Below are 25,352 nucleotides of genomic sequence, written 5' to 3' on the forward strand. Positions count from 1 at the left end.
TGAAACAGTTTTCAATACATTGGGACCAGGTTGGGGCTTAAGTGGATTGTTGACAACAAGCTGCATATTAATGTAAATAATCACAAGTACATATGACATTTCCTGTCTGCAACATTACTGTCTAGGATAGTGGACCTAATGGTCTTGGCCTGCTCCTCTGATAAGGCCTTTTTCCACTAGAGTGGACTAGAGGTCTTCGATAATTCCATCATAAGATAATCAATTGATTTACCGCTAATTATTAGTTGAATACAGAAATGACCATGCATCATCTGCACTGTGCATGGAATAACTTTAATTTTTCAAGTATGCCTACAGATCTAATACAATGTTCAAACATACGTTTTTCTGCACAAACACAATGCATTACATTTGCAACTCAGTTATTATGTATGATAAAGATATTAATGACTTTATTATATTTGTTAGATATTGATTTATCTCACTGGACTTCTTCTGATGCTGCGTTGAGCTGGGATGAAATGCGGAAGATGGAATTCATGTCGTAGGCCTGGGCGAGGAAGTTGGCGGATGGCGAGATGAAGCGAGGCAGAAAGAAGAGCGTGAGGTTCAAACCCAAATCAACATCTGCGAAACACAAGCAGAGTACTTTCTCCATGCAAGGCATACTTCAACTTCTCCCCCTAACATAGCCTGCTGGGTAACATAGTCTTCATGTTATTAACACATAACAACAAGTACAGAAGAGATAATTACGCTCCTGAAAACCCTGAGCAGTCAGAAATTGAACCTGACAGAAGTGAAGAGGAAGAACCTGTGCCGACAGGTGAGGTGAAGCCTTCCGAGCCTCACCCCAATGATCAGGAAAAAATATTGTGTGTCTGCTGCCCAGAGGGAGAGGGCGCTATGCGACTCGGGATGAGAGCTGTGTCCTGCTTTGCTCTCCGGAGTAGAGCGCTGCTGAAAGGAGTGATAACTGGGGTAGCGTTGAATGTTGAGGTGGATCGACTGAAGTTGAAGATCCCCGGTGTCTGTGATGCATACCGTTTGGTGCGATGCAGACCCGGTGGCAAGCAAAAGACTGAGGAGACCCTGCCTGTCCTTACTGTAGGGGATTTCCCTCAATCCTGGGAAAAAAAACAAAAACAAAAAACTCCCCCCTCAGAACACATCGGATAACTCCACCTGTCATTAAATTCACTAAACCTATAAATAACAAACCCATAACCACCTTCCGGTAATCTACTGATTTAAACCTGTTGCATTAATTTATTAAAATATAAACCTATTGTTTAATAAATCCACTGTTTGCATTGAACACATCTCTCCATCTCTCTAGGTATTGACTAATAGTCTCACTGTCTCCCTGCTTACACTCGTGGATTTTGGAGAAGTTGGCATGTCTGTGATAATATTCTCAGATTATCACAGAGTTGTGCCAATTTATCTCCATAAGCCCCTCCTTCTGCCCACTTTAGAACCGGCGCATTCCCATCTCCGGGAACCCAGTTTCCTCTCACTGCCGCCCAGTCCTTTAACACTATCTGTCTGACTGCCCTCTCTAGTTCCCCTGTATTCAGCTTAAAGCTGGCGGTCAGCCCTTCCATATCTCTTCTGAACTGGTGTACCCCCGTCTTAGGGTGAGGTATCCCTTCCACTGCTCTCACTACATCTCTCTGCTTCGTTTACTAAATCCTGGCATTAGTAAATTCTATCCACACACCACCAAAAACGAATAACATATTTGCATACACATAACTAGAAAGCATGAATTTAATACCATTCTTGCTTAAACAATGCAATTCAACATTTCTCATCACCCAATTTCTATTACTTTTTTTTTTACACAGGAAACCCTGTACAATCTCTATCCTCTATTGCTGACTTTCCATCGAACATTACTTTTCAACATTTCTCAAATCTAATTACCTCTGTTATCAACTAAATTATAGCCACCTCTTATGAAACCCCCAATCTGTCATTGTTTAGAATACAGCAGATATAGGTAACAGTCCTTTCTAAGTAGGCTACAAATAACACCAAACACATGCCGTAGTTGACCAGCATATATTGAATTTATCTCCATAGTATTAATATCCAATGTAGTGATTGACATTCCTTAATGGAAACCCTAAATTGGCTTTGTACAATATTATATTAATTATGTCTCACCCATGACGTATGTCTACGTTTGGGTGATCAAGTTTTTATATAATTATTATTCCAATTATTATTTTATGAAGTCTCTAGCCTCTCATTCAACACAAATCCCCATCATCAAATATACTCCCAGCAGATCTGAAAAAAACAAAACAGACTGTGATTTCCAGGACACTGCTCCTTTGTTCTGGCCTTACTATCTCCCCGAGAGTTGGCACTCCCTTAAGGTCTCTCCCAATCTGCTCTTGGTAAACTGCAAACCTTTTAACCTCTATGTGTTGCTGTGCTTTTCTCCACCCTATCAAAGTATTTTTAATGGTCCTGCTTATCTCTGGTCTCATTCCACTGAGGAACAGTATATTTTTAATTGCTGATGGTAGGGCGTATCATTCCCCTGTCTCTGGTCTGGTTCGGGTATGCCACTGTTTGCGTTAAACACATCTTTAACTCTCTCTAAGTACTGGCTGACAGTCTCACTATCCTCTTGTTTACACTCATGTACTTTAGAGAAGTCTGCATGACGATGGTAATGTTCTCTGAGGCTATTACACAATTCAGTTATTTTCCCAACATACTCTCCGTGATCGGCCCATGGCAAAAGTGCCCTCTGGGCATCCCCTGAAACCCACTGCCCTCTAACGGCAGCCCAAACCTTACTATTCCTGTTTTGGGGTGGTCATTCCTTCTACCGCTCTGGCCATGTCTTCCGTGTTCATGGCCTGTCTGCTAAATGGCATATTATTATTATTATTACTTTATACATCTAAGGTTGCTGGGGCCCCTTCATTCCCTGCCAATAGATTAAGTAAGGCTATCAGGGGTACTGGCCCCCTCCTACTCTCTCATCTCCTGACTCATACTGACTCCCTCCTGAGCTCAGCTCCTAACTGGACTTTTGTCGTGGGGTTCAAGTCTCCTCAGGGACCTGGTCTTCCACCCTTCGGTCCCTTGACCCCCCTATTGTACCCTAGTACTCTAGTTACTTTCTTAGCCTTCTCTTTCCGTCTCTCTCTCTCTCTTTCTAATTTCTGCAATGACCAATTGGGTTGCTGCTGTTATTCCAAACATTTCCTTAGAACCTCAACTGTACTATCTTCCTTTGCCTTATCCTCAACCCCCCTCTGTGCTCCCTCAGCTTCCCCTTGGTTCTGGTAAGGGGGTAGAAACTCCAAAATGGCAGCCTGCTGTGGCACCCTTCCCCTCACCACTACCACCTCATCGTCTGGATTTATTCCTCCAGGCCTGATCTGCCAGGGAGGTGTATAGTCTTGATCTAGACCTTTTTACAGGGGAAGCTGTGGGTTCTGTCTTAGACCTCTCTCTCTCTCTCTCTCTCACTGCTTCTTTCTCCTTTACACACCTTATGTATCTGTTTAAGCATGGATTCGAGTTTATCTGCGTCCAGACGTCCCTCAAAACCATACCTCTCCCTCCACCTGGTTACATAATGGAGATTTCTTCTATCCCTGGATTCCATAAATCTCTCATCTCTGGTTGACCCCGGGACCTCCTTGGAGGGTTTGCTTCCCATATTGGCAGGACTCTTTGATCGTCCTATACCCAAAACTTTGAACAATTACTTTATGGCTTTTACCAAATTCCTGAATCTCACCTTTATTTGAATTTAGATTACTTCCAACTCTCTAATAATTGTTTTTGTCACTTTAACTGAGTTGTTAGGTATTAAATAATTGTACAATTTTGCTTTTAATGATTTATTCGATAATTAATTAATTTCTTATATGTTTCTTCCTCAAAATAGTCAATTATAATTACTTACTTCCTCTCTATACAACCACCTGGAACCACCCCTTCCTGTATATGTAGTTTTGACTAGTCCCCCAGAATTATCTCATACTCTACGGAGGAATTAATCCCCACAATGTAATCTTGATAATTCCTGACAGTCTCATACAACAGGAATGGGTTCTCCCTCTTCTCTATACAATCACCTGGAATTATTCATAGATGTGACTTTTGAGCAAATATTAGGTCTCACACGTATACAACCTTACATGATTATTGGTTAACACCATCGGTAACCCGGAGTTTGTAAGGCTCCAGTTTCATGAAACGGATAGAGTTACGGCAAAATCTACAGTTGTTTGTGACTTTTTACTTTACTAATATTCTATTTCTCACACATGCTATTTTAATTCCTTCTGGTGTACTTTTTGTATTTGTTTAACCCGGATTATTTGTTGACTGTTCTATAATCTCTTACAGGTTACATCCCTTAGGTGTACTTTTAATTGTTACTTCTATTTCAACACCGGGTAGTTTCTTTTAGTAATGGCCTATTACCGTGAATCGTTACGGACCCACCAACATTTCACTTAAAATGGCTACGCATTGATCAATTTGCTACTTTAAATTATGACGTTACCCTCAGTCATTATTTTAGCAAGTTCTCAAATCAATTTCACCAAGTAATGACCTTATCCTTGCAGCCGAGATTCAATGTAGGATTCCATCACTGTCTCTGTCATTAATCAGGTGTCCTCTGGCCTGTCTTAACCCTTAATGTCAAAGGGCAGGACTTTCTATTTACAATCATTTAGTATCATTCGCCCGTCTACGGTTTTCAGAGTTACCTGGATTGACAGAGGCAGGTATTGGATTCCGGCTCTCGAAGGACCAAACTGTTAAGTGAATTATTTAACAAACTATTTCAGTGTCTCTGTGCGTCTCCCAAAATCAAGAAACGGACAGAGTCCCGGTCTGCATAGTCAGAGATATTTATTCATTGAGAATTCTGCCATCACAATTTCAGAGTCCATCTTTTATACTCATACGTCATACAAAAATCCCTCCTCTCTGTAGACAGGCTGTAGTTTTCCACTTTATAATTGCTCTCCTGACCATCAGTTCACACACACACACACACACACACATACATACATACACACACACACATGCATACACACACACACATTTTCTTATCATAGTCTCTCTCCTCCCTAAATTCCTCAGTTATCTTGGTTTCTCAGTTGCCTGTAGACAGTTCTCCTTGTCCTTTGTTGTCTGGCCTAACTCTTACTCACATTGCTAAATAGTAGCACAATGTCATAATCTTTACTGGTCCTACACTCACACATTACCAGGTAGTAGATTCTAACACATCTCACACAGTTTCAGAGTGTAATAATTAGTCACTACTAAGAAAGTACTAATCATACTTAAAACAAGAACATTTCACAACTATATTTTAGGGTGGAACATTTAGTCATTACTTTTAACCTGTATATATTTTAATTCCTATATCAGGGGGTGACCATGTTGCTGGGGTTCAGAAATGCAAGTGAGACAGGTTGATGTTTCTAGGGTGAGAGTAGTGCACAAAGTGTCATTTGCTGAGGCAGTGATGAAAGTAGAGGATGGAGGGCAAAGTGTGAGAAAGCCTGAGAGGATCCCTGTGAGTAGTAGGCCAATACAGAGTGACCCGAACAGTTTGTGCTTTAGTAAGGTTGGCTTCTTGGTGCTCATTGCTATGGTCATTAATTGTACCGCACAGATGGAAAGAAAATCCCAGAAGATTGAACTGGTAGTAGCAGCAGCAGAGATGTTTTTGGGTGTCAAAGATTTTAGTGCAGAAGAACTACTGGGGGTTCTGAGAGAAGGGGTTCCAGCCTCCCAGGCCGACGGCCTGGAGTAGGATCTCTCACAGCCAAAGTAGTGGGAAGGGGTGGTGGGGTGTGTTGGGGATAGTGGTATATACAGGAGCTGGTTAGACGATGGTGCAATTTCCTTTTCCCCCCCATATCCCTTTTTTTTGTGAACAAATGTGCAAAGCACTTTCCGAACTCTGACAGGCAGCAATACACAACGAAGCGTCTAGTCTGACGGAAAAACTACATGAAGAAGAAGAAGAAGAAGAAGAAGAAGCAGCTGCATTGAACCACATAGTTTTTAAACCCAGAGGTGCAACATCGCGAGACTTTTGGGAACGCTTACCAAGCAGACCAGGCCGGGGTTTTTGTTTGAAAGTCAATGAGAGAAGTAAATAATTATTCCTAGTTGTTAATTTTTTCAAAATCTAAAGGCACAACCTAGATTCAAGCGAATGTATTTAGTAGTTGAACATGTTATAACTACAACTGCGATAAAGTGACAAACTGACACGTTTTTATTTTCGTCAAAAACGACTTTATATTGAAGGAGTGCCTTTGATTTTGCGGCATGCACATGCGCAGTTTTGCGCGTGACGACCGTTGTTTCTGCACATGAGCGTAGCTAGCCAACGTCGCCATCATATCGCCTACAAGCGTGATCGGGGATTTCTATCATATAAGCAGTTTCTGTCTATCTTTATACTGTACTGTCTTTGGTTGAAATCTCGTTTTTTGCACCTCAGTGGTGGTTTCCACTAATTATCACAGCCACAAAGTATAAATTGACTATAGCGTAAAAATTCATGAAAACAAAAATGTGCTTTTTGGTCATAATTTAAGGTTAGGGTTAGGCATAAGGTTAGCAGTGGGGTTAGGGTTAGGTTTAAATCAGATTTTAAGAAGAGAAATGGGCTGGGTCTATGACTTTGCGATCGTAGTATCTAGTGACGACCCCTCAATGGTTGAATTCAACTCCTCCCTTTTTATAATATTTCCCATACTGCATTGCGGTGAATTATGGACCAAAGTGGTAAGCGACAAATTACTCTCCAGTTTCAGCTGTATTTTTGTTTTATTTGTGTATCAGTGGATTTAACTTCATACACAGCGAAATACATTTCATTTGCGAACTTATTCATATTCAGTTGTACATTACAAGTATTATCAGTGGAGTTTTTAAAGTACAAAAATTGCGGCCTTGTAGCAACCTCTCGTTGCCAGCCCACTGCTAGCTAATATATAGCTAACATTAGCTTCCACAGATCTGTATTGCAACAGTAGTAGCTAGCTAGCTGTGCTTTTTAGAATAAGGTGACGGTTGGAGTTGATCTGCCAGTACAAAACTAATAACTTCAAATTGCCAGGACAGTACTCTAACCTTGACAAAATATTCAGAGTACATAATGCGATGTTTGTAGGTTAGACTAAGTGCTAGCTACAGTCTGCATTCTCCCATCAACTTATGTAACTCCAGACAATGTTAGCGTTGGCTAACATGATACACGAGCGCTTTGCTAAACTAATCATCGTGGTTTTGATCACCTATGGATTGTCAACTTATAGTGTCGTTGCTAGTAGCAAGTATCATGTAAATGTTCGCTTGGTAACTGATGACTGAATCTGGTCACTGACAATTTGAATGATCCATCGTTCCCCCACAGACAATGACCTGCAAGGCACGGACGGCTCGGGGAGTCTTGGGGGCCCTGATGTCCGCAGACGCATCCCCATCAAACTCATCTCCAAACCGACCATCAGGAGCAAACCTGTTCCCCGGACACAAAGACCCATGGGCAGGCTGCCCTCCAAACCCCAGGCTGGGGATGAAGGTTAGCCAGCCACAAGTGCTTTCTTATCTCGTTGTTTTAATTCCCAAGGGCTAGGATTGGGATAGGGAAGCATGTTGCTAGGTCATAGAAGCAAGCTTTCATATGGGACTACTGTAAGGCAACATATCTGTGTTTCTAGAGAGTTTTAGCTTCAAGCAAGAGGAGAGGTTTGACTGTGGTACCAAGGCTGGGGATGTGTTTGCAAGTCAACGGAGGTTCCCCCAGCAAATGTTTTGGGACTTTAAGGTAGTGTTTTAATTTCTATCTTTGGGAGAGAAAATGCATTCGTCCTACATCATTACTGTGTCATTGACCTCTTGGTCTTTTCCCCACAGTTGAATTTGATAGGTGAAAAGGATGACATTCCAGCTCACTTTTGTGACAAGTGTGGTCTGCCCATAAGGATCTATGGACGCATGGTATGTCTCTTCGATCAAGTTTTTCATAGTGTGTTATGTGTCTCTTATAGTAAAAGGCTATGAGTGCAGCAGCATATAATGTCATTATCTGTATTAACTCCCCAGATTCCATGCAAACATGTGTTCTGCTATGAGTGTGCATTGCTCCACGAGAAGAAGGGAGACAAGATGTGCCCAGGGTAAGCTCTTATTTTTAACCTGCAGCGGTTCTCAACTGCTTTTGCCAAATTGAACCAGGTTGTCTCAGTCGGTACCCAACATTCGTCTCGTGAAACAAAAATAGCCAAAATACATTCTAGTAAAATATTTTGAATGCTATATTGATTGGAAAGGTAGCAAAATATATGACGAGGGAAAAACATTCCCAAATTTTTAATTGTCAATATTTAAAATGTTCCCATATTATTGATGAAGAATATTAATAAGCTCACTGGTTTGAGACCAAAAAATCAACCAAATCCGCTAAATAGCTCTGCTAATAGCTCAATAAAAAATACTTTGATTGAACAAAAATAAAGAGATTATTTTTATGTAGCAAGGGAAAAACATTCCCAAATTTTTAATTGTCAATATTTAAAATGTTCCCATATTATTGATGAAGAATATTAATAAGCTCACTGGTTTGAGACCAAAAAATCAACCAAATCCGCTAAATAGCTCTGCTAATAGCTCAATAAAAAATACTTTGATTGAACAAAAATAAAGAGATTATTTTTATGTAGCATCATTATAATTTCTACACACTTTCTACCTGGTTGTTTAAGTTCAGACTGCCGTGTCTAGTGACCTTACGTTTGATTGCGGGGCATGCGTCAAAATCGCTAAGCAGTTTGCTTCGAAACAGTGTGCCGAGGCTTGTATCACTTTATCAGAAGCACGTGATCAATGACGTCCGACGCTTCGTTTTGTCGAACAACCACCTTATTGGTTTCGGTAGAAGACGAGGCGTGAAGGCATGTGTGATGTCATCTATAACAATTTGGCTGTTCTAAATTCTTTTGACCATTAGGTGCCACTAGTGTACACTGTGTTGATCGAAGCCTTGCGTAATGAACCTATTTTCTACACAACTGGCTGGAAATGCTCAATGCTTCAGGAATTTTTGTTTCCCCATTACTACCCACGACCCATTCAAAACTTCCCACCAGTTGAGAATCACTGCACTAGTGTATTCAACTGTCCAAATACTATCTGTATGTGTTGTTGCTGACTGCACTACTAATTAAACCTTTGTTTTGTTCAGTATGCAGCTCTTCAGCTGCACAGACCTGGTCCAGCGCATTGAACAGTGTCTGCGGGGTTCCCTGTACATGTGCAGCATCGTGCAGGGCTGCAAGCGCACCTACCTTTCCCAGCGTGACCTGCAGGCCCACATCAACCACCGCCACATGAGGGCAGCTAAGGCCTTGGCAAGCCGCCAGGATGCCCTGCACCTTCCCACATCCTCAGATGTGCCTGACCGCTTCCGCGTGCCCCCGCCTCACCTGCCCAAGACCCAAGGGCACCTCCCACCCCCCCTCCAACACGGTGGTCATGACCCCTACGGTCAGCCACCACCGGCTTCCCATGATGCGCCTCCTCTTGCCCAGGAGACCTTCCGCATCGCCACGGTAACTACACGCGCACGCAGCAACCTCATCACCGTGCCCATCCAGGATGACTCCGGTTCTTCCTCCACATCTTCCTCCCGTGACCCTCTCCCTCCCGGCCCGGGTCCTGCTCCACCCCCACACCACCACCCCGGGGACTACGCTGGTCAGCCTGTAGTGTCCCACCCCCACCACATGATGGCGCCCCCACAACAGCACTATGGCCCCCCTCCTCCTCCCCCTCCACCCATCAACCACCCCATGCAGCACCCGCCCCAGGGCTCTGGGACATCTCACATGGTGTACAACCAGGCAGGCCCTCCCCCACCTATGTCCAACGCACCCCCTCCCATTACCCCCCCGCCAGGACACATCATGGGTCAGATGCCCCCCTACATGAACCACCCTCCTCCAGGCCCCCCACCTCAACATGGTGGTCCTCCAGTCAACGCCCCCCCTCCCCACCACTACAACCCTAACTCCATGCAGCAGTTCCCTGAGGATCAGGGCACACTCAGTCCACCTTTTAACCAGCAAGGGGGTCTGAGCCCTGGGATGTGGCCTGCCCCTAGAGGGCCGCCTCCTCCACGAATGCAAGGCCCCCCACCTCAGGGCCAGATGCCTGGACCCCATCACCCCGATCAGTCCCGCTATCGCCCTTATTATCAGTAAACTCTCAACTCCCCACAAAGTCAGGGGCATTGTTTGACTTGTCCCCATTTCTCTCCACTGGTTTGAATAATGTGAACATGAGTCTCTGGGTTCTGTACGACTGTTAATTCTATAGAAACACTTTAAAGAGACTGGTCTATGGTGAATGTATGTATGTAGCTGCTCACTTGAATTGATATGAACTTTTTGGACTGTCAAATGAGCAGCGATACATTTTGAATCGCTCCTGTGTTGGTCACCAATGGACATTGTATCTTGAAAAATTTTGGTTTGATGATGTCTCAATAAATATTTTCTAACAAAGAGTTAAATCTCATTATTTCTCGATATTATTAGTTGTGGAAACTGTATTTCATCCATATCAATAGGGGGCAGCGTGTGATCTAACATTTGACGTTGTTTGTATAGGTAGCCCTGTGTTTTGGTTGATCATATCACATGACCTGGATTTTAACCTTTTATTGAAATCTTTTTCATCAAACTCCCCCTTTTTTTTAATGTCAGATGGTCCAGCACCATCCTTCAGCCAATTGCTTTTATATTTATTCTAATTTCTGGAAAAGGCTTAAAATAAAAGTATAAATCCAGGTCATGTGACATGATTGACCAATACATGGCACTAGTTACAGTGGGGGAAAAAAGTATTTAGTCAGCCACCAATTGTGCAAGTTCTCCCACTTAAAAAGACGAGAGAGGCCTCTCATTTTCATCATATGTACATGTCAACTATGACAGACAAATGAAGAAAAAAAAATCCAGAAAATCACATTGTAGGATTTTTTATGAATTTATTTGCAAATTATGGTGGAAAATAAGTATTTGGTCACCTACAAACAAGCAAGATTTCTGGCTCTCACAGACCTGTAACTTCTTCTTTAAGAGGCTCCTCTGTCCTCCACTCGTTACCTGTATTAATGGCACCTGTTTGAACTTGTTATCAGTATAAAAGACACCTGTCCACAACCTCAAACAGTCACACTCCAAACTCCACTATGGCCAAGACCAAAGAGCTGTCAAAGGACACCAGAAACAAAATTGTAGACCTGCACCAGGCTGGGAAGACTGAATCTGCAATAGGTAAGCAGCTTGGTTTGAAGAAATCAACTGTGGGAGCAATTATTAGGAAATGGAAGACATACAAGACCACTGATAATCTCCCTCGATCTGGGGCTCCACGCAAGATCTCACCCCGTGGGGTCAAAATGATCACAAGAACGGTGAGCAAAAATCCCAGAACCACACGGGGGGACCTAGTGAATGACCTGCAGAGAGCTGGGACCAAAGTAACAAAGCCTACCATCAGTAACACACTACGCCGCCAGGGACTCAAATCCTGCAGTGCAAGACGTGTCCCCCTGCTTAAGCCAGTACATGTCCAGGCCCGTCTGAAGTTTGCTAGAGTGCATTTGGATGATCCAGAAGAGGATTGGGAGAATGTCATATGGTCAGATGAAACTAAAATATAACTTTTTGGTAAACTCAACTCGTCGTGTTTGGAGGACAAAGAATGCTGAGTTGCATCCAAAGAACACCATACCTACTGTGAAGCATGGGGGTGGAAACATCATGCTTTGGGGCTGTTTTTCTGCAAAGGGACCAGGACGACTGATCCGTGTAAAGGAAAGAATGAATGGGGCCATGTATCGTGAGATTTTGAGTGAAAACCTCCTTCCATCAGCAAGGGCATTGAAGATGAAACGTGGCTGGGTCTTTCAGCATGACAATGATCCCAAACACACCGCCCGGGCAACGAAGGAGTGGCATTTCAAGGTCCTGGAGTGGCCTAGCCAATCTCCAGATCTCAACCCCATAGAAAATCTTTGGAGGGAGTTGAAAGTCCGTGTTGCCCAGCGACAGCCCCAAAACATCACTGCTCTAGAGGAGATCTGCATGGAGGAATGGGCCAAAATCAGTGGCGGCTCCTGAAAAAATTCTCAGGAGGGGCAATTTTTCTGATGATTTAGGTGACCTACACACATTTAAAAAAAGATATGTCCAGCAACAACATGAAGACAGGGGCAGCATATAAGTCAATACCAGAAGCATTTATTGACTGATCTCAAAAGTGTTGGCTTACCAGGGTTGGTGGAGCCCTCAGTTTCATCTTTGCCTCGCAAAGCTAACTCAAACACTCCGCAAAACTTCACACACTGGATTAGCCGGCTGAGGATGTGGCGGTTCTTGCTAATGTCGTAGTAAATATATTTGTTATAGTGAATATGGAATATGATATGTTGAGTAAAATGTTGTGCTAAGATCTATTTAGGTCAGGAGCTGGTTATAAGTTCTGTTCCTATCCAATAACAATGGACAAAAGGGTCCTATCTTGTCAGCCTTGTCAGCAGGTGGCCAAGGACAACACCCACGCCATAGGCCTCTCAGTTCTTCCAACTCACGAGTTCTTGCTCTGAGGACACACACACACACACAAACACACACACACACACATCATCACTGTTAAACACACACACACACACACACACATCATCACTGTTAAACACACACACACACACACACACACAAAAATCCCCTCTCTTAGGCTGAACATTTGAAGACAGAGAACCCGACTCAGAGCCAATGCAACAGTGACAGTAGCCTGCAGGGGACCTCGCCCAACTCATCAGGACCAATCAGAAGATCAGAACTACTAGATTGAACCTACTTCATTTATTGCATAAAATGTCTGCACACAATGTTTGGGGCTCTCTTCAGATAATAATAATAATAATAATAATATGCCATTTAGCAGACGCTTTTATCCAAAGCGACTTACAGTCATGCGTGCATACATTTTTGTGTATGGGTGGTCCCGGGGATCGAACCCACTACCTTGGCGTTACAAGCACCATGCTCTACCAGCTGAGCTACAGAAAGTGGATACTCATGGATGCGCATTGCAATTGTAAAATGTCAACACAATTGGAGACACCACGTCATTTTTGGAGACATGTTATTGACAGTAAACTATTGTAGATGCGACTGCTAACTAACTAAAACATTTTAGCTGGCTAGCTAATCATCTTAGCTAAATGTGGGGCAAACAATTCAGTTATTTACCGTTAATTTGAGGGATTGGGGTGAAAGAAATCGAGTTACATAGTGATACTTTACGATATACTGTATTGACAATATCGCAATATTTTAGCGCTAGTTGGCTGTACCTGCACCAAAACACCATTATTGTTCCTTCATAGCTTGTTCTCAATCTTTTCACATTGGGAGCCAATTTGTTTTCAGCACTTTTATTTCCATGACTGATCAAAACTCGTTCTCATGGCTTTCTGATCCCTCTGCAACAGACATATGGTGCGCAATAAAATCACAGTATCGAATCGCAATACGTATAGAATCATGAGACTCGCAATGCTGATGCATATATCTTATCGTGAGGTTCCTGGCAATTCCCAGCCCAAGTTCATTTGCCACAACAAATCTCTTCGCTAGCAAACGCGATGTCTTCTCCAAAACGGCAATGTGTCTCCAGCAATGTTTACTTTTTTTGACGTTCTATGGCATCTCCACTTTCCAAGCATATAGCTATGACCACATGTAATATTTTGGTAAGTGATGCAAATAGTGAACTATGTAGGGCCAGGATGTAAAATATATGTAGCTGCAGCAATTTCTCTTATCTGATATGGTAAGTAATGGGGCTTAATTTATAGCTCCCTAAGAGTTTGACGAACGGGTCCGTGAACGCGATTCCAGATATATTTACCTCTGAATAAACTGCCTTTATTACACCATATCCACATCCAGTAAACTTGTGATTATCAACACTAACCTCATCGTTGTGGCGGCGGACAGCTAGCCTGTATCCCTCGTCATCCAGTTGAGTGAGTGGCAATGTCTTTTTCGTTCGGTACCAATTTTTGGAAAATCCTCGGGTGTAGGACTTTCCGCCTTTAGTAGAAACCTGTTGAATTATTAAATTTGGTCTGGGAGGTCCTAATTGTTTCGTTGCCAATTTATCTTAATTTGTTCGCCGACAAAAAGGAACTTCTTTCAAACAATCCACTCTTTTCTCAGTTACGTTCATGGTTACGTAACGTATGACGAAAGCGCGTAAGTGCAAGCCCACAGACACCCATTGAGATTGTATTGAAGGCTCTGAAATTTGAAAAAAATAGATTTTACATGGGAGTCTATGACAGAAGTTCTGGGCGATTTTCAATCTGACTGAAATCGCCCCAAAAGGGGGTGGAGCCATTTGAAGCACGACTTTAGCCTGATTCGACATTTAGTGGCAGTGTGGCACTGTGGCAGATCAGACGTATAGATTACAACACTGATAACTACTGTTGCCGTGATATAATTGATTAGAAAAAAAATCCCTTCCTTTTCCCGTTTGGCAGTGCGTCGCCCATATCGCCCTATTGAACAGGCCGTCCCTGGCCAAAATACCAGCAACAGTGTGTGAAAACCTTGTGAAGACTTACAGAAAACGTTTGACCTGTGTCATTGCCAACAAAGGGTATATAACAAAGTATTGAGAAACTTTTGTTATTGACCAAATACTTATTTTCCACCATCATTTGCAAATAAATTCAAAAAAAATCCTATAATGTGATTTTCTGGATTATTTTTTCTCATTTTGTCTGTCATAGTTGACGTGTACCTATGATGAAAATTACAGGCCTCTCTCATCTTTTTAAGTGGGAGAACTTGCACAATTGGTGGCTGACTAAATACTTTTTTCCCCCACTGTATGTGCGATAAATGAGAAGATAGCTGCTGGGAGAAAATAAATACATTTTGAGAGGGGTGGCACTGTAATTGTGTCAAGGACAAAACCCCAAGATTACTTTATTAAAAAGTATTATACTCACATTTATGACCCATTATCAACTGTTATCCTGCATGGTTTTTGAAGTGTGCTATTTGATGTCACCCTCCCTAGCAAATGTCTCAGGAGTTTATTCTGCTTCTAAAATTATATCTAGCTACTAGTAGTGTTTTACTGTGGAGTATTTGCTTTGTTGATACCAAGGATTGTTGAGGCTATTTGAAAATAAGCAACTTTATTGTATGTTCATTAAAAAAAGGGCTTTGCTACACAGAAGTATACACTGAGTGTACAAAACATTAGAAACACCTTCCTAATATTGTGTTGCACTCCCTTTTGCCCTCAGAACAGCCTCAATTCGTCGGGCATGGACTATACAAGGTGTGAAGCGTTCCACAGGGATGCTGGCCCATGTTGACTCCAATGCTTCCCAGTGATTGGTCTACACATCATTAATAAACATAAAACATCTGCAATCAGCCTATCACAGTGTGGCTCCGTTGGTAGAGCATGGCACTTGCAACGCCAGGGTTGTGGGTTTGATTACCATGGGGGACCAGTATGGAAAAAAAGAAAGTATGAAAATGTATGCACTCACTACTGTAAGTTGCTCTGGATAAGAGCGTCTGCTAAATGACTAAAATGTGAACATGTAAAAAATCACACTAAAAGGTTTTGGGTTTCAAATCGACCATTACAGCATACTTGATTGACTTTGGACGAAAGATCATTTGGGAACCTTATTATTGCTAAAATAATGAGCTCTCTCTCAGATCTTCCCTCCCGAAATTCCATGACTCTCAGTTCGCAGGAGAGGCCAGGGAGTAGACCCTGTTATCAAGCTCATCCCCAGCAAGAGGCTAGAACTTCCCATTAATGTTGGACACATGCGGATAACTTCATTCACAGACAGACTCTTTTGTTCAATCAAAGTTAATAATTAGGGGGTGCTTATATAGTCCTGTTTCACTGTATGTACAAGTGGGTAACCTGCACAGGTGTGAAATAGATTTTTTCCATATCCCACTCCCCCAGAGAGTGGGGCTACAGCCAGGGGATCCGCCATTATTGACAGCAACCCTGGAGCAATTAGGGATTTTACCTTGTCGGCTCAGGGATTCAAACCTGCAACCTTTTGGTTACTGGCTTAACACTCCTTACCACCAGGCTACCTGAAGTTCGTTGTATTGTTTTGTACCTTTCCACTGAGAAAGCCAACAGAGATAACTGAGGAAACATGTTGATTATACAGTATTGGATTTATCAAGAGTAGTAAAAGTACATGTTTATTTTTTTGGTGTATATATTTTTATTCAAGTTTTACAAAATGTACATCAGTGTAAGTACAAAGATTTGTTCATATCCCAACCCCCCAAGTCCCTTCCCTACCTCTCCACCCTACCTCAGTCCACCCACCTCGATTCCCTCCCAACCTACTTGGAAACCTTAAAACATCTCATCAGACGGGAGCCTCTGCAAGCCATTGAAGTATGATACAAATGGTTGCCATTTTCAAACAAATGTATAATTGGAACCCCTAAGAGAATACTTAATTTTCTCAAGCTTTAGGAAGAACATTACATTGTTGAGCCATTGAGAAATAGAGGGGGGCTGAGCAGACTTCCACTGGAAAATAATTATAGGTCGAGCTAATAAGGATATAAAAGCAACAATATCAGCATGTTTGGGGTCTAAGGAGAACAAGTCTTCTGGAATACCAAAAACAGCTATCAAGGGACATGGCTGCAGGTTAATTTCAAGCACCTCAGATAAATAAGTATGAAGAAAAAAAATGTATGAAAAATGCATGCACTCACTGGATAAGAGCGTCTGCTAAATGACTAAAATGTAAATGTAAATAAAAAAAATAAAAACAGAATCCCAGTAATTTTGTCGTTTAGAGCATTGAATGAACATGTGACTAAGGTCACATGGTGAGACATGACATCTATCACACTCATCATTTACATTTTGATATATTTCAGACAATCTGGATTTGGAAAAATGCCCTCAATGTAAAACCTTCAATTGTATGAGACCAAGACGAGCACAAGATGTAGTGGAGCAAATAGGTACTCCCATTCAATTCTGTCCAATGCCTTCTCTGTGTCTAGGGAGATTACCACCTCAGGGGAGTTGGAGGATTGTTTAGAATAAATTATGTTAAACAGCGTCTGAATATTAAAAAAGTAATATCTGTCCTTTATAAAGCCGGTTTGTTCCTGTGATATGAGTCCTGGTAAGACTACTTCCAGACGCCTTGCTATCACCTTCGCCAGCACCTTTACATCCACATTAAGGAGGCTTAGGGGCCTAAATGAAGAACAGGAAGTGGGTCTTTCCCCTTCTTAAGGAGAAGCGCTATTGAAGCCTCTGTTAGGGTAGGTGGCAGCGAGCCACGTTCAAGTGACTCATTATACATAGATAAAAGTAAAGGGGCTAACTTGGTATGGAATTTCTTAAAGAACTCAGTTGGAAACCCATCAGGCCCTGGAACCTTGCTTCTCTGCATTGACTTGATAGACTGAATAACTTCTTCAAGGTTGAGAGGAGAATCAAGGTAATCTCCAGTTTCAGGCTCAACTGTGGGAGTCTCCAGTTCACCCAAAAACTGAGTCATATTGGCAGTATCTGATGGAAATTCAGAGGTATACAGGGAGGAATAGAAAGACTTGAAGGTGTCATTGATCCCCGTAGGGTCAGAAATCAAGCTATGAGAGGAATCTTTAATGTGGGGAATCAGACGGGTAGCAGCGCTGTGTTTTAATTGGTGTGTGCGCAGATGACTTGCCCTGTCGCCATGTTCATAGTAGGTACCGCATGAATGCAATAGTAACCGTTCTGCATCTGTAGTGGACAAGAGATTGAATTCAGATTGTAAATTCAAGCATTGCTTATATACAGTGAGGGAAAAAAGTATTTGATCCCCTGCTGATTTTGTAAGTTTGCCCACTGACAGACATGATCAGTCTATAATTTTAATGGTAGGTTTATTTGAACAGTGAGAGACAGAATAACAACAAAAAAATCCAGAAAAAAAGCATGTAAAAAATGTTATAAATTGATTTGCATTTTAATGAGGGAAATAAGTATTTGACCCCTCTGCAATCATGACTTAGTACTTGGTGGCAAAACCATTGTTGGCAATCACAGAGGTCAGACGTTTCTTGTAGTTGGCCACCAGGTTTGCACACATCTCAGGAGGGATTTTGTCTCACTCCTCTTTGCAGATCTTTTCCAAGTCATTAAGGTTTCGAGCCTGACGTTTGGCAACTCGAACCTTCAGCTCCCTCCACAGATTTTCTATGGGATTAAGGTCTGGAGACTGGCTAGGCCACTCCAGGACCTTAATGTGCTTCTTCTTGAGCCACTCCTTTGTTGCCTTGGCCGTGTGTTTTGGGTCATTGTCATGCTGGAATACCACATCCACAACCCATTTTCAATGCCCTGGCTGAGGGAAGGAGGTTCTCACCCAAGATTTGACGGTACATGGCGCTGTCCATCGTCCCTTTGATGTGGTGAAGTTGTCCTGTCCCCTTAGCAGAAAAACACCCCCAAAGCATAATGTTTCCACCTCCATGTTTGACGGTGGGGATGGTGTTCTTGGGGTCATAGGCAGCATTCTTCCTCCTCCAAACACGGCGAGTTGAGTTGATGCCAAAGAGCTCGATTTCGGTCTCATCTGACCACAACACTTTCACCCAGTTCTCCTCTGAATCATTCAGATGTTCATTGGCAAACTTCAGACGTGCCTGTATATGTGATTTTTGAGCAGGGGGACCTTGCGTGCGCTGCAGGATTTCAGTCCTTCACGGCGTAGTGTGTTACCAATTGTTTTCTTGGTGACTATGGTCCCAGCTGCCTTGAGATCATTGACAAGATCCTCCCGTGTAGTTCTGGGCTGATTTCTCACCGTTCTCATGATCATTGCAACTCCACGAGGTGAGATCTTGCATGGAGCCCCAGGCCGAGGGAGATTGACAGTTATTTTGTGTTTCTTCCATTTGCGAATAAACGCACCAACTGTTGTCACCTTGGGTCTTGTAACCCATTCCAGCCTTGTGTAGGTCTACAATCTTGTCCCTGACATCCTTGGAGAGCTCTTTGGTCTTGGCCATGGTGGAGAGTTTGGAATCTGATTGCTTCTGTGGACAGGTGTCTTTTATACAGGTAACAAACTGAGATTAGGAGCACTCCCTTTAAGAGTGTGCTCCTAATCTCAGCTCGTTACCTGTATAAAAGACACCTGGAAGCCAGAAATCTTTCGGATTGAGAGGGGGTCAAATACTTATTTCCCTCATTAAAATTCAACATTTCTGACATGCGTTTTTCTGGATTTTGTTGTTGTTATTCTGTCTCTCACTGTTGAAATAAACCTACCATTAAAATTATAGACTGATCATTTCTTTGTCAGTGGGCAAACGTACAAAATCAGCAGGGGATCAAATACTTTTTTCCTTCACTGTGTCAAGGCATATTGGTGGTCTAAGTCAAGGATGGCTTTAGAGAGTTCTTCTAGTTTAACTTTCCGAGTTTTGTTTAAATGAGAATAATAATAAATAATTTATCCTCTAAGATAGGCCTTAAGTGATTCCCATAAGAGAGAATGAGAGGTTGAGCTTGTCTGATTTGAGGTCCATGGTCAGAAATTACAATGGGTAAATATTCAGAAGAGGTGACATTTGGAAGTAATTTATGATCAATAAATAAATAGTCAATAGTAGAAAAAGAATGGTGTACATGTGAAAAGAAAGAATACTCTTTTGCCTGGGTATTCTGAAATCTCCATGGATCTGTACACCCATTCTGAACCATAAAAACATGAGAAGGACTTTGACATAGCAGAAGGAGACATAGTTCTGGGGATGGAGAGGTCTAAAGCCGGGCTAATAACACAATTCAGATCCCCGCCAAATATCAAAAGATGGGTGTTCAGAGAAGGGATTTCCTCCAGCAACCCGTTGCCAAATTCAACATCATCAAAATTGGGAGCATACACATGGACCAATATTACAGGTGCCAGTCATGAATCTCCCATTACTGTCTGAACATTAGTAGTAGAGAAATGTATTATTTTACTAACCAAAATTGCAACCCCTCTGGCTTTGGAGTTAAAGTCTGAATGGAAAACCTGACTGAACCTGGAGTTTTGTAGCCTTGAGTGATCTTTAATGGTTAAATGGGTCTGTTGTTAAGATACCACATCTGCTTTTAGCTTTTTCAAATAGGGGAAGTCCCTAGACCTTTTGACAGGATTATTCATTGTTTTATTATTCCAAGATAAAAACTTTATAAGATTAGGCCTACCTATTCCAATATTACAGTGCCTTGCAAAAGTATTCATCCCCCTTAGCGTTTTTCCTATTTTGTTGCACTACAACCTGTAATTGAAATGGATTTTTATTTGGATTTCATGTAATGGACATGCACAAAATAGACCAAATTGGTGAAGTGAAATGAAAAAAATAATGTTTCAAAAATTAAAAAAATTAAATAATGGAAAAGGGGTGCGTGCATATGTATTCACCGCCTTTGCTATGAAGCCCCTAAATAAGATCTGGTGCAACCAATTACCTTCAGAAGTCACATAATTAGTTCAATAAAGACCACCTGTGTGCAATCTAAGTGTCACATGATCTGTCACATGATCTCAGTATGTATACACCTGTTCTGAAAGGCCCTAGAGTCTGAAACACCACTAAGCAATGGGCACCACCAAGCAAGCGACACCATGAAGACCAAGGAGCTCTCCAAACAGGTCAGGGACAAGGTTGTGGAGAAGTACAGATCAGGGTTGGGTTATAAAAAATATAAGAAACATTGAACATCCCACGGAGCACCATTAAGTCCATTATTAAAAAATTGAAAGAATATGGCACCACAACAAACCTGCCAAGAGAGGGCCACACACCAAAACTCACGAACCAGGCAAGGAATTGAAAGAATGATGGATGGCGCTAAATACAGGGACATTCTTGATTTGAGACTGGGACGGAGGTTCACCTTCCAGCAGGACAATGACCCTAAGCATACTGCTAAAGCAACACTTGGGTGGTTTAAGGGGAAACATGTAAATGTCTTGGAATGGCCTAGTCAAAGCCCAGACCTCAATCCAATTGAGAGTCTATGGTATGACTTAAAGATTGCTGTACACCAGCGGAACCCATCCAACTTGAAGGAGCTGGAGCAGTTTTGCCTTGAACAAGCTTATAGAGACATACCCCAAGAGACTTGCAGCTGTAATTGCTGCAAAAGGTGGCGCTACAAAGTATTGACTTTGGGGGGGGGGGTGAATAGTTATGCACGCTCAAGCTTTCTGTTTTTTTGTCTTATTTCTTGTATGTTTCTGATAGAGGATTTATGATTATGACTAAAATTGTTCACCCCAATACTGATGATGACTGTGTGAACTGTGTTAGGGTTATCATTATAAACCCACTAACAGAGCGGGTGAGTTAGAAACTGCTGAGACAAACATTCCAGGATGAAGGGGATTGAGAAACTGGTTAAAGGCCGCCTAAAGGTGGGCGGAGCAAAGTTCCTTTGTGTGAAGCATATATAAAGGCTGGTTATGTGTTTTGGCGGGAGAGCTCTCCATGATTAAACATACAGATCCTTCTTGCTGGTTGTGGACCTTGAATTATTCATGATTAAAACCAGAGCCTTACAACCGCTGGTAATGATTCAAGCTTAGGTTTAATTAGAGATAGAAATTCTTGTGACAAATGGTCCCTCGAGCCGGATCTCAAAAATACGTCTTTATTGTTCTGAGGACACCGAAAACCGTGCACGGGCGGATGATAACATCCAGTGATGAACCTTATGAACGATAAAGACGTTAACGAGATCTGAAAAAGCATTGAAATCCCAACTGCAAGGAGGTGTCACGGTTCAGACAGACGACAAGAGGACCACAATTGCGTCACACCAGAAAGTTTATTAAAACTTAAGGGAGAAGGGAAGTAGGGAGTGAGTGAAGGCTCCAGGGGTTATCCCGTCCAATGTGCTGGGTCTGTGCCCCCCCCCAGTGGCAGCGGTGCGTCCGATGACGCCGGTGGTTGGTGGTCCAGAAGTCCTGGGGGGGGGAGGAAACACAGACACAACGGGGCGGATGAAACAAGGCAGAAGTACAGTTCAAGGGAAATCCAAATACGTTGTAGCAAGGCAGAAGGCTGGTCAGAGTTACCGGGGTCGAAGAGTAGTCAGGAGTCGTAATGGCAGAAAGCAGGTCTGGTCTTCCTGGGGCAGAAGAGTATCCAAGAATCAGGCAGGTCCGGGGTCACAAAACAAGGGTGAGCCAGAAGCGCGAGCACACAGGTTCCGGGGTGTGAGCTTTGCAGACGATCTGACAAAGGAGAGCTGAGAGACGGGACTTTAAATACTGGGAGAGGTTAGTGGGTAATGCAGCGCAGCTGGCAGAGTAATTAGAGCCGAGCAGAGCAGGGACAGGTGGAGCTCGTTAGGCTGAGTAGAGAGAGAGAGATGAGCAGAGTGGAAGATAGTGGAAACACATTAAGGTGGTAACCCGGTGGAGTGAGAGGGCTCATGACAGAACCCCCCAAGGGACGGCCCCAGAAGTCCCAAGAGCAACACCACGCCGGGCGGGAGGAGGGGAGCCGGAGGAGGGCTAGAACTCCTCCGAACGGTCCGAGCGAACGCCCTCATCCTCGGAGGAAGCCGGAGGGCCGTGGTCGGGAGATGGGACAGGTCCCGAGACAGGATCAGGCACAGGACAGGAAGCCGAGCGGGCAGGACGGTTAGGGATCCCTCTGGGGCGGCCCCCTACGGATTGCAGGTTGATCAGGATGCCGTTGGTGGAAGGCGGTGATGAGAGTCCTATCCACAATCCGACTAGCTGGCACCCAGGTCCTTTCCTCAGGTCCATAGCCCTCCCAGTCAATGAGGTACTGGAGACCCCTACCCCTCCGTCTGGACCGAAGCAGGCGGCGGACGGTGTAAACCAGACCACCATCGACGAGCCGTGGAGGAGGAGGACAAGGCGCAGCAGGGACCAGCGGACTCTCATGAATGGGCTTAATCTTAGACACATGGAAAGTGGGGTGCACCCTCATGGAATTAGGCAGTTGGAGCCGGACAGCAGTTGGGCTAATCACTCTTATGATAGGGAATGGGCCAATGAACCGAGGTGCCAACTTCTGCGACTCCACCCTGAGTGGCAGGTTCCTTGACGACAACCACACCCTTTGACCAACATGGTAGGTGGGAGCAGGGATTCTCCGACGGTTGGCCCCGGTAGTGTAGCTGGCAACGGATCTGAGAAGTGTGGCTCGGGCCTGTGACCAGGTGCGGCGACATCGACGGGCAAACGCAAGTGCAGATGGGCAAGTAACCTCCCCTTCCTGACTGGCAAATAGAGGAGGCTGGTATCCATAAACACATTGGAAAGGGGACATACCGATGGCAGAGCAGGTCAGAGAATTGTGTGCGTACTCCACCCATGTCAATTGCTGCGACCAGGAGTGGGGGTTGCGTGAAGTCATGCATCGCAGTGCCTTCTCGAGCTCCTGATTTGCCCGCTCTGACTGCCCATTGGATTGGGGATGGAATCCGGAAGTCAGACTGACTGTGGCTCCCAGCAGGTGACAGAACTCCTTCCAAAAAGCGGAGGAGAATTGTGGACCACGGTCAGAAACTACATCCTTTGGCAGTCCGTGGATCCGGAAGACGTGTTCCAGGACCACCTGGGCGGTCTCCTTGGCGGTTGGGAGCTTGGGGAGGGGAATGAAGTGTGCCATCTTGCTGAATCGGTCAACTATGGTGAGAATGACGGTCTTGCCCCTTGAAGGGGGCAGCCCCGTGACAAAGTCAAGGGCGATGTGAGACCAGGGACGTCTGGGCACAGGCAGGGGCTGCAGCAATCCGGCTGGGGGCTGGCAGGACGACTTGTGTTGGTTGCAGATGGGGCAGGCTTGGACGAATTCCCGTACATCCTTTCTCAGAGCGGGCCACCAGAACCTCTGGGCGAGCAGGTTGTAAGTGCGGGTGGAGCCAGGGTGACAAGCTAGGCGGGAGTCATGTCCCCACTGAACGACCTGGGACCTTAGGTTTTCGGGGACAAAAAGGCGGTCAGCTGGGCAAGTGCTGGGACCGGGCTGGTTACGGAGAGCTTCCAGCACCTGTTCCTCAACAGCCCAGGTCAGAGCTGCTACGATGCAGGGACTTGGCAGAATCGACACAGGATCCTTGGAGGGGTTGTCATCCTTCTGGAATTGACGGGAGAGGGCGTCTGGCTTGGTGTTGCGTGATCCAGGCCGGTATGACAGAGTGAAATTAAACCTGGTGAAGAACAGGGCCCAGCGGGACTGCCTGGAGTTCAACCGTTTGGCCGTGCGGATGTACTCCAAGTTCTTATGATCGGTCCAAACGAGAAATGGAATGGTGGACCCCTCCAGCCAGTGACGCCACTCCTCCAAGGCAAGCTTCACAGCCAGCAGCTCTCGGTTCCCTATGTCGTAATTGCACTCAGAGGGGGACAACCGACGTGAGAAAAAGGCACAGGGATGGAGCTTCCTATCCTCCGCAGCCCACTGAGAAATCACAGCACCAACTCCCACATCCGAGGCGTCCACCTCCACAATGAATTGCCGGTCCACGTCAGGCATCTGGAGGATGGGAGCGGAGGTGAACCTTACCTTGAGGGTACTGAAGGCCTTGTCGGCTGCTGGGGTCCAGGTGAAGGGTTGCTTGGTGCTGGTTAGAGCAGTGAGAGGGGCAGCAACGGTACTGTAGTTCCGGATAAACTTTCTATAGAAGTTAGCAAACCCCAGAAACTGTTGCAGCTTCTTTCTGTTCTCCGGAACTGGCCATGACGTGACTGCTGATACTTTGGCAGGATCCATTTGGATACTTCCCTCTGCCACTATGTACCCCAGGAAGGCCACTGTCTTGACGTGAAACTCACACTTCTCTGCCTTGGCGTGAGGGAATTCTCCAGAAGACGATGAAGGACTTGCTGGACATGGCGGGTGTGTTCAGACAGGTTTCTGGAGTAGATTAAGATGTCATCCAGGTAAACGAAGACAAACTTGTTTAACATGTCCCGCAGTACATCATTCACTAGAGCCTGGAACACAGCAGGAGCATTGGTGAGGCCAAAAGGCATAACCAGATACTCGTAGTGGCCTGTTGGTGTATTGAATGCGGTCTTCCATTCATCTCCCTCCCGGATCCGCACTAGGTGGTAAGCGTTTCTGAGATCCAACTTGGTAAAAACAGTGGCTCCCTGGAGCAACTCAAAAGCAGAGGTGAGCAGAGGGAGAGGGTAACGGGTTTTCACTGTGATGTCGTTGAGTCCCCTGTAGTCG

At 44.1% G+C, this 25,352-nt stretch overlaps 1 protein-coding gene across 1 annotated transcript; it reads left to right on the forward strand.

Moving 5' to 3' along the window:
- The first annotated feature begins 6,676 nt into the window (after positions 1-6,676).
- Positions 6,677-10,546, forward strand: LOC121543543 (E3 ubiquitin-protein ligase Hakai-like). Its single transcript, XM_041853494.1, has 6 exons — positions 6,677-6,762; positions 7,394-7,561; positions 7,701-7,807; positions 7,897-7,980; positions 8,086-8,159; positions 9,224-10,546. Exons 1-6 carry the CDS (start codon positions 6,750-6,752, stop codon positions 10,239-10,241), a joined length of 1,464 nt encoding a protein of 487 aa, XP_041709428.1. The 5' UTR covers positions 6,677-6,749; the 3' UTR covers positions 10,242-10,546.
- The last annotated feature ends 14,806 nt before the right edge of the window (positions 10,547-25,352 follow it).

The sequence above is a fragment of the Coregonus clupeaformis genome, chromosome 28 (assembly GCF_020615455.1).
Source record: "Coregonus clupeaformis isolate EN_2021a chromosome 28, ASM2061545v1, whole genome shotgun sequence".
NCBI lineage: Eukaryota > Metazoa > Chordata > Actinopteri > Salmoniformes > Salmonidae > Coregonus > Coregonus clupeaformis.

Coding starts and splice junctions, on each gene's coding strand:
- LOC121543543 (XM_041853494.1), top strand. Junction 7,808..7,896: donor AAATGTTTTGGGACTTTAAG/GTAGTGTTTTAA, acceptor TTTTCCCCACAG/TTGAATTTGATAGGTGAAAA. Junction 7,981..8,085: donor TAAGGATCTATGGACGCATG/GTATGTCTCTTC, acceptor TTAACTCCCCAG/ATTCCATGCAAACATGTGTT.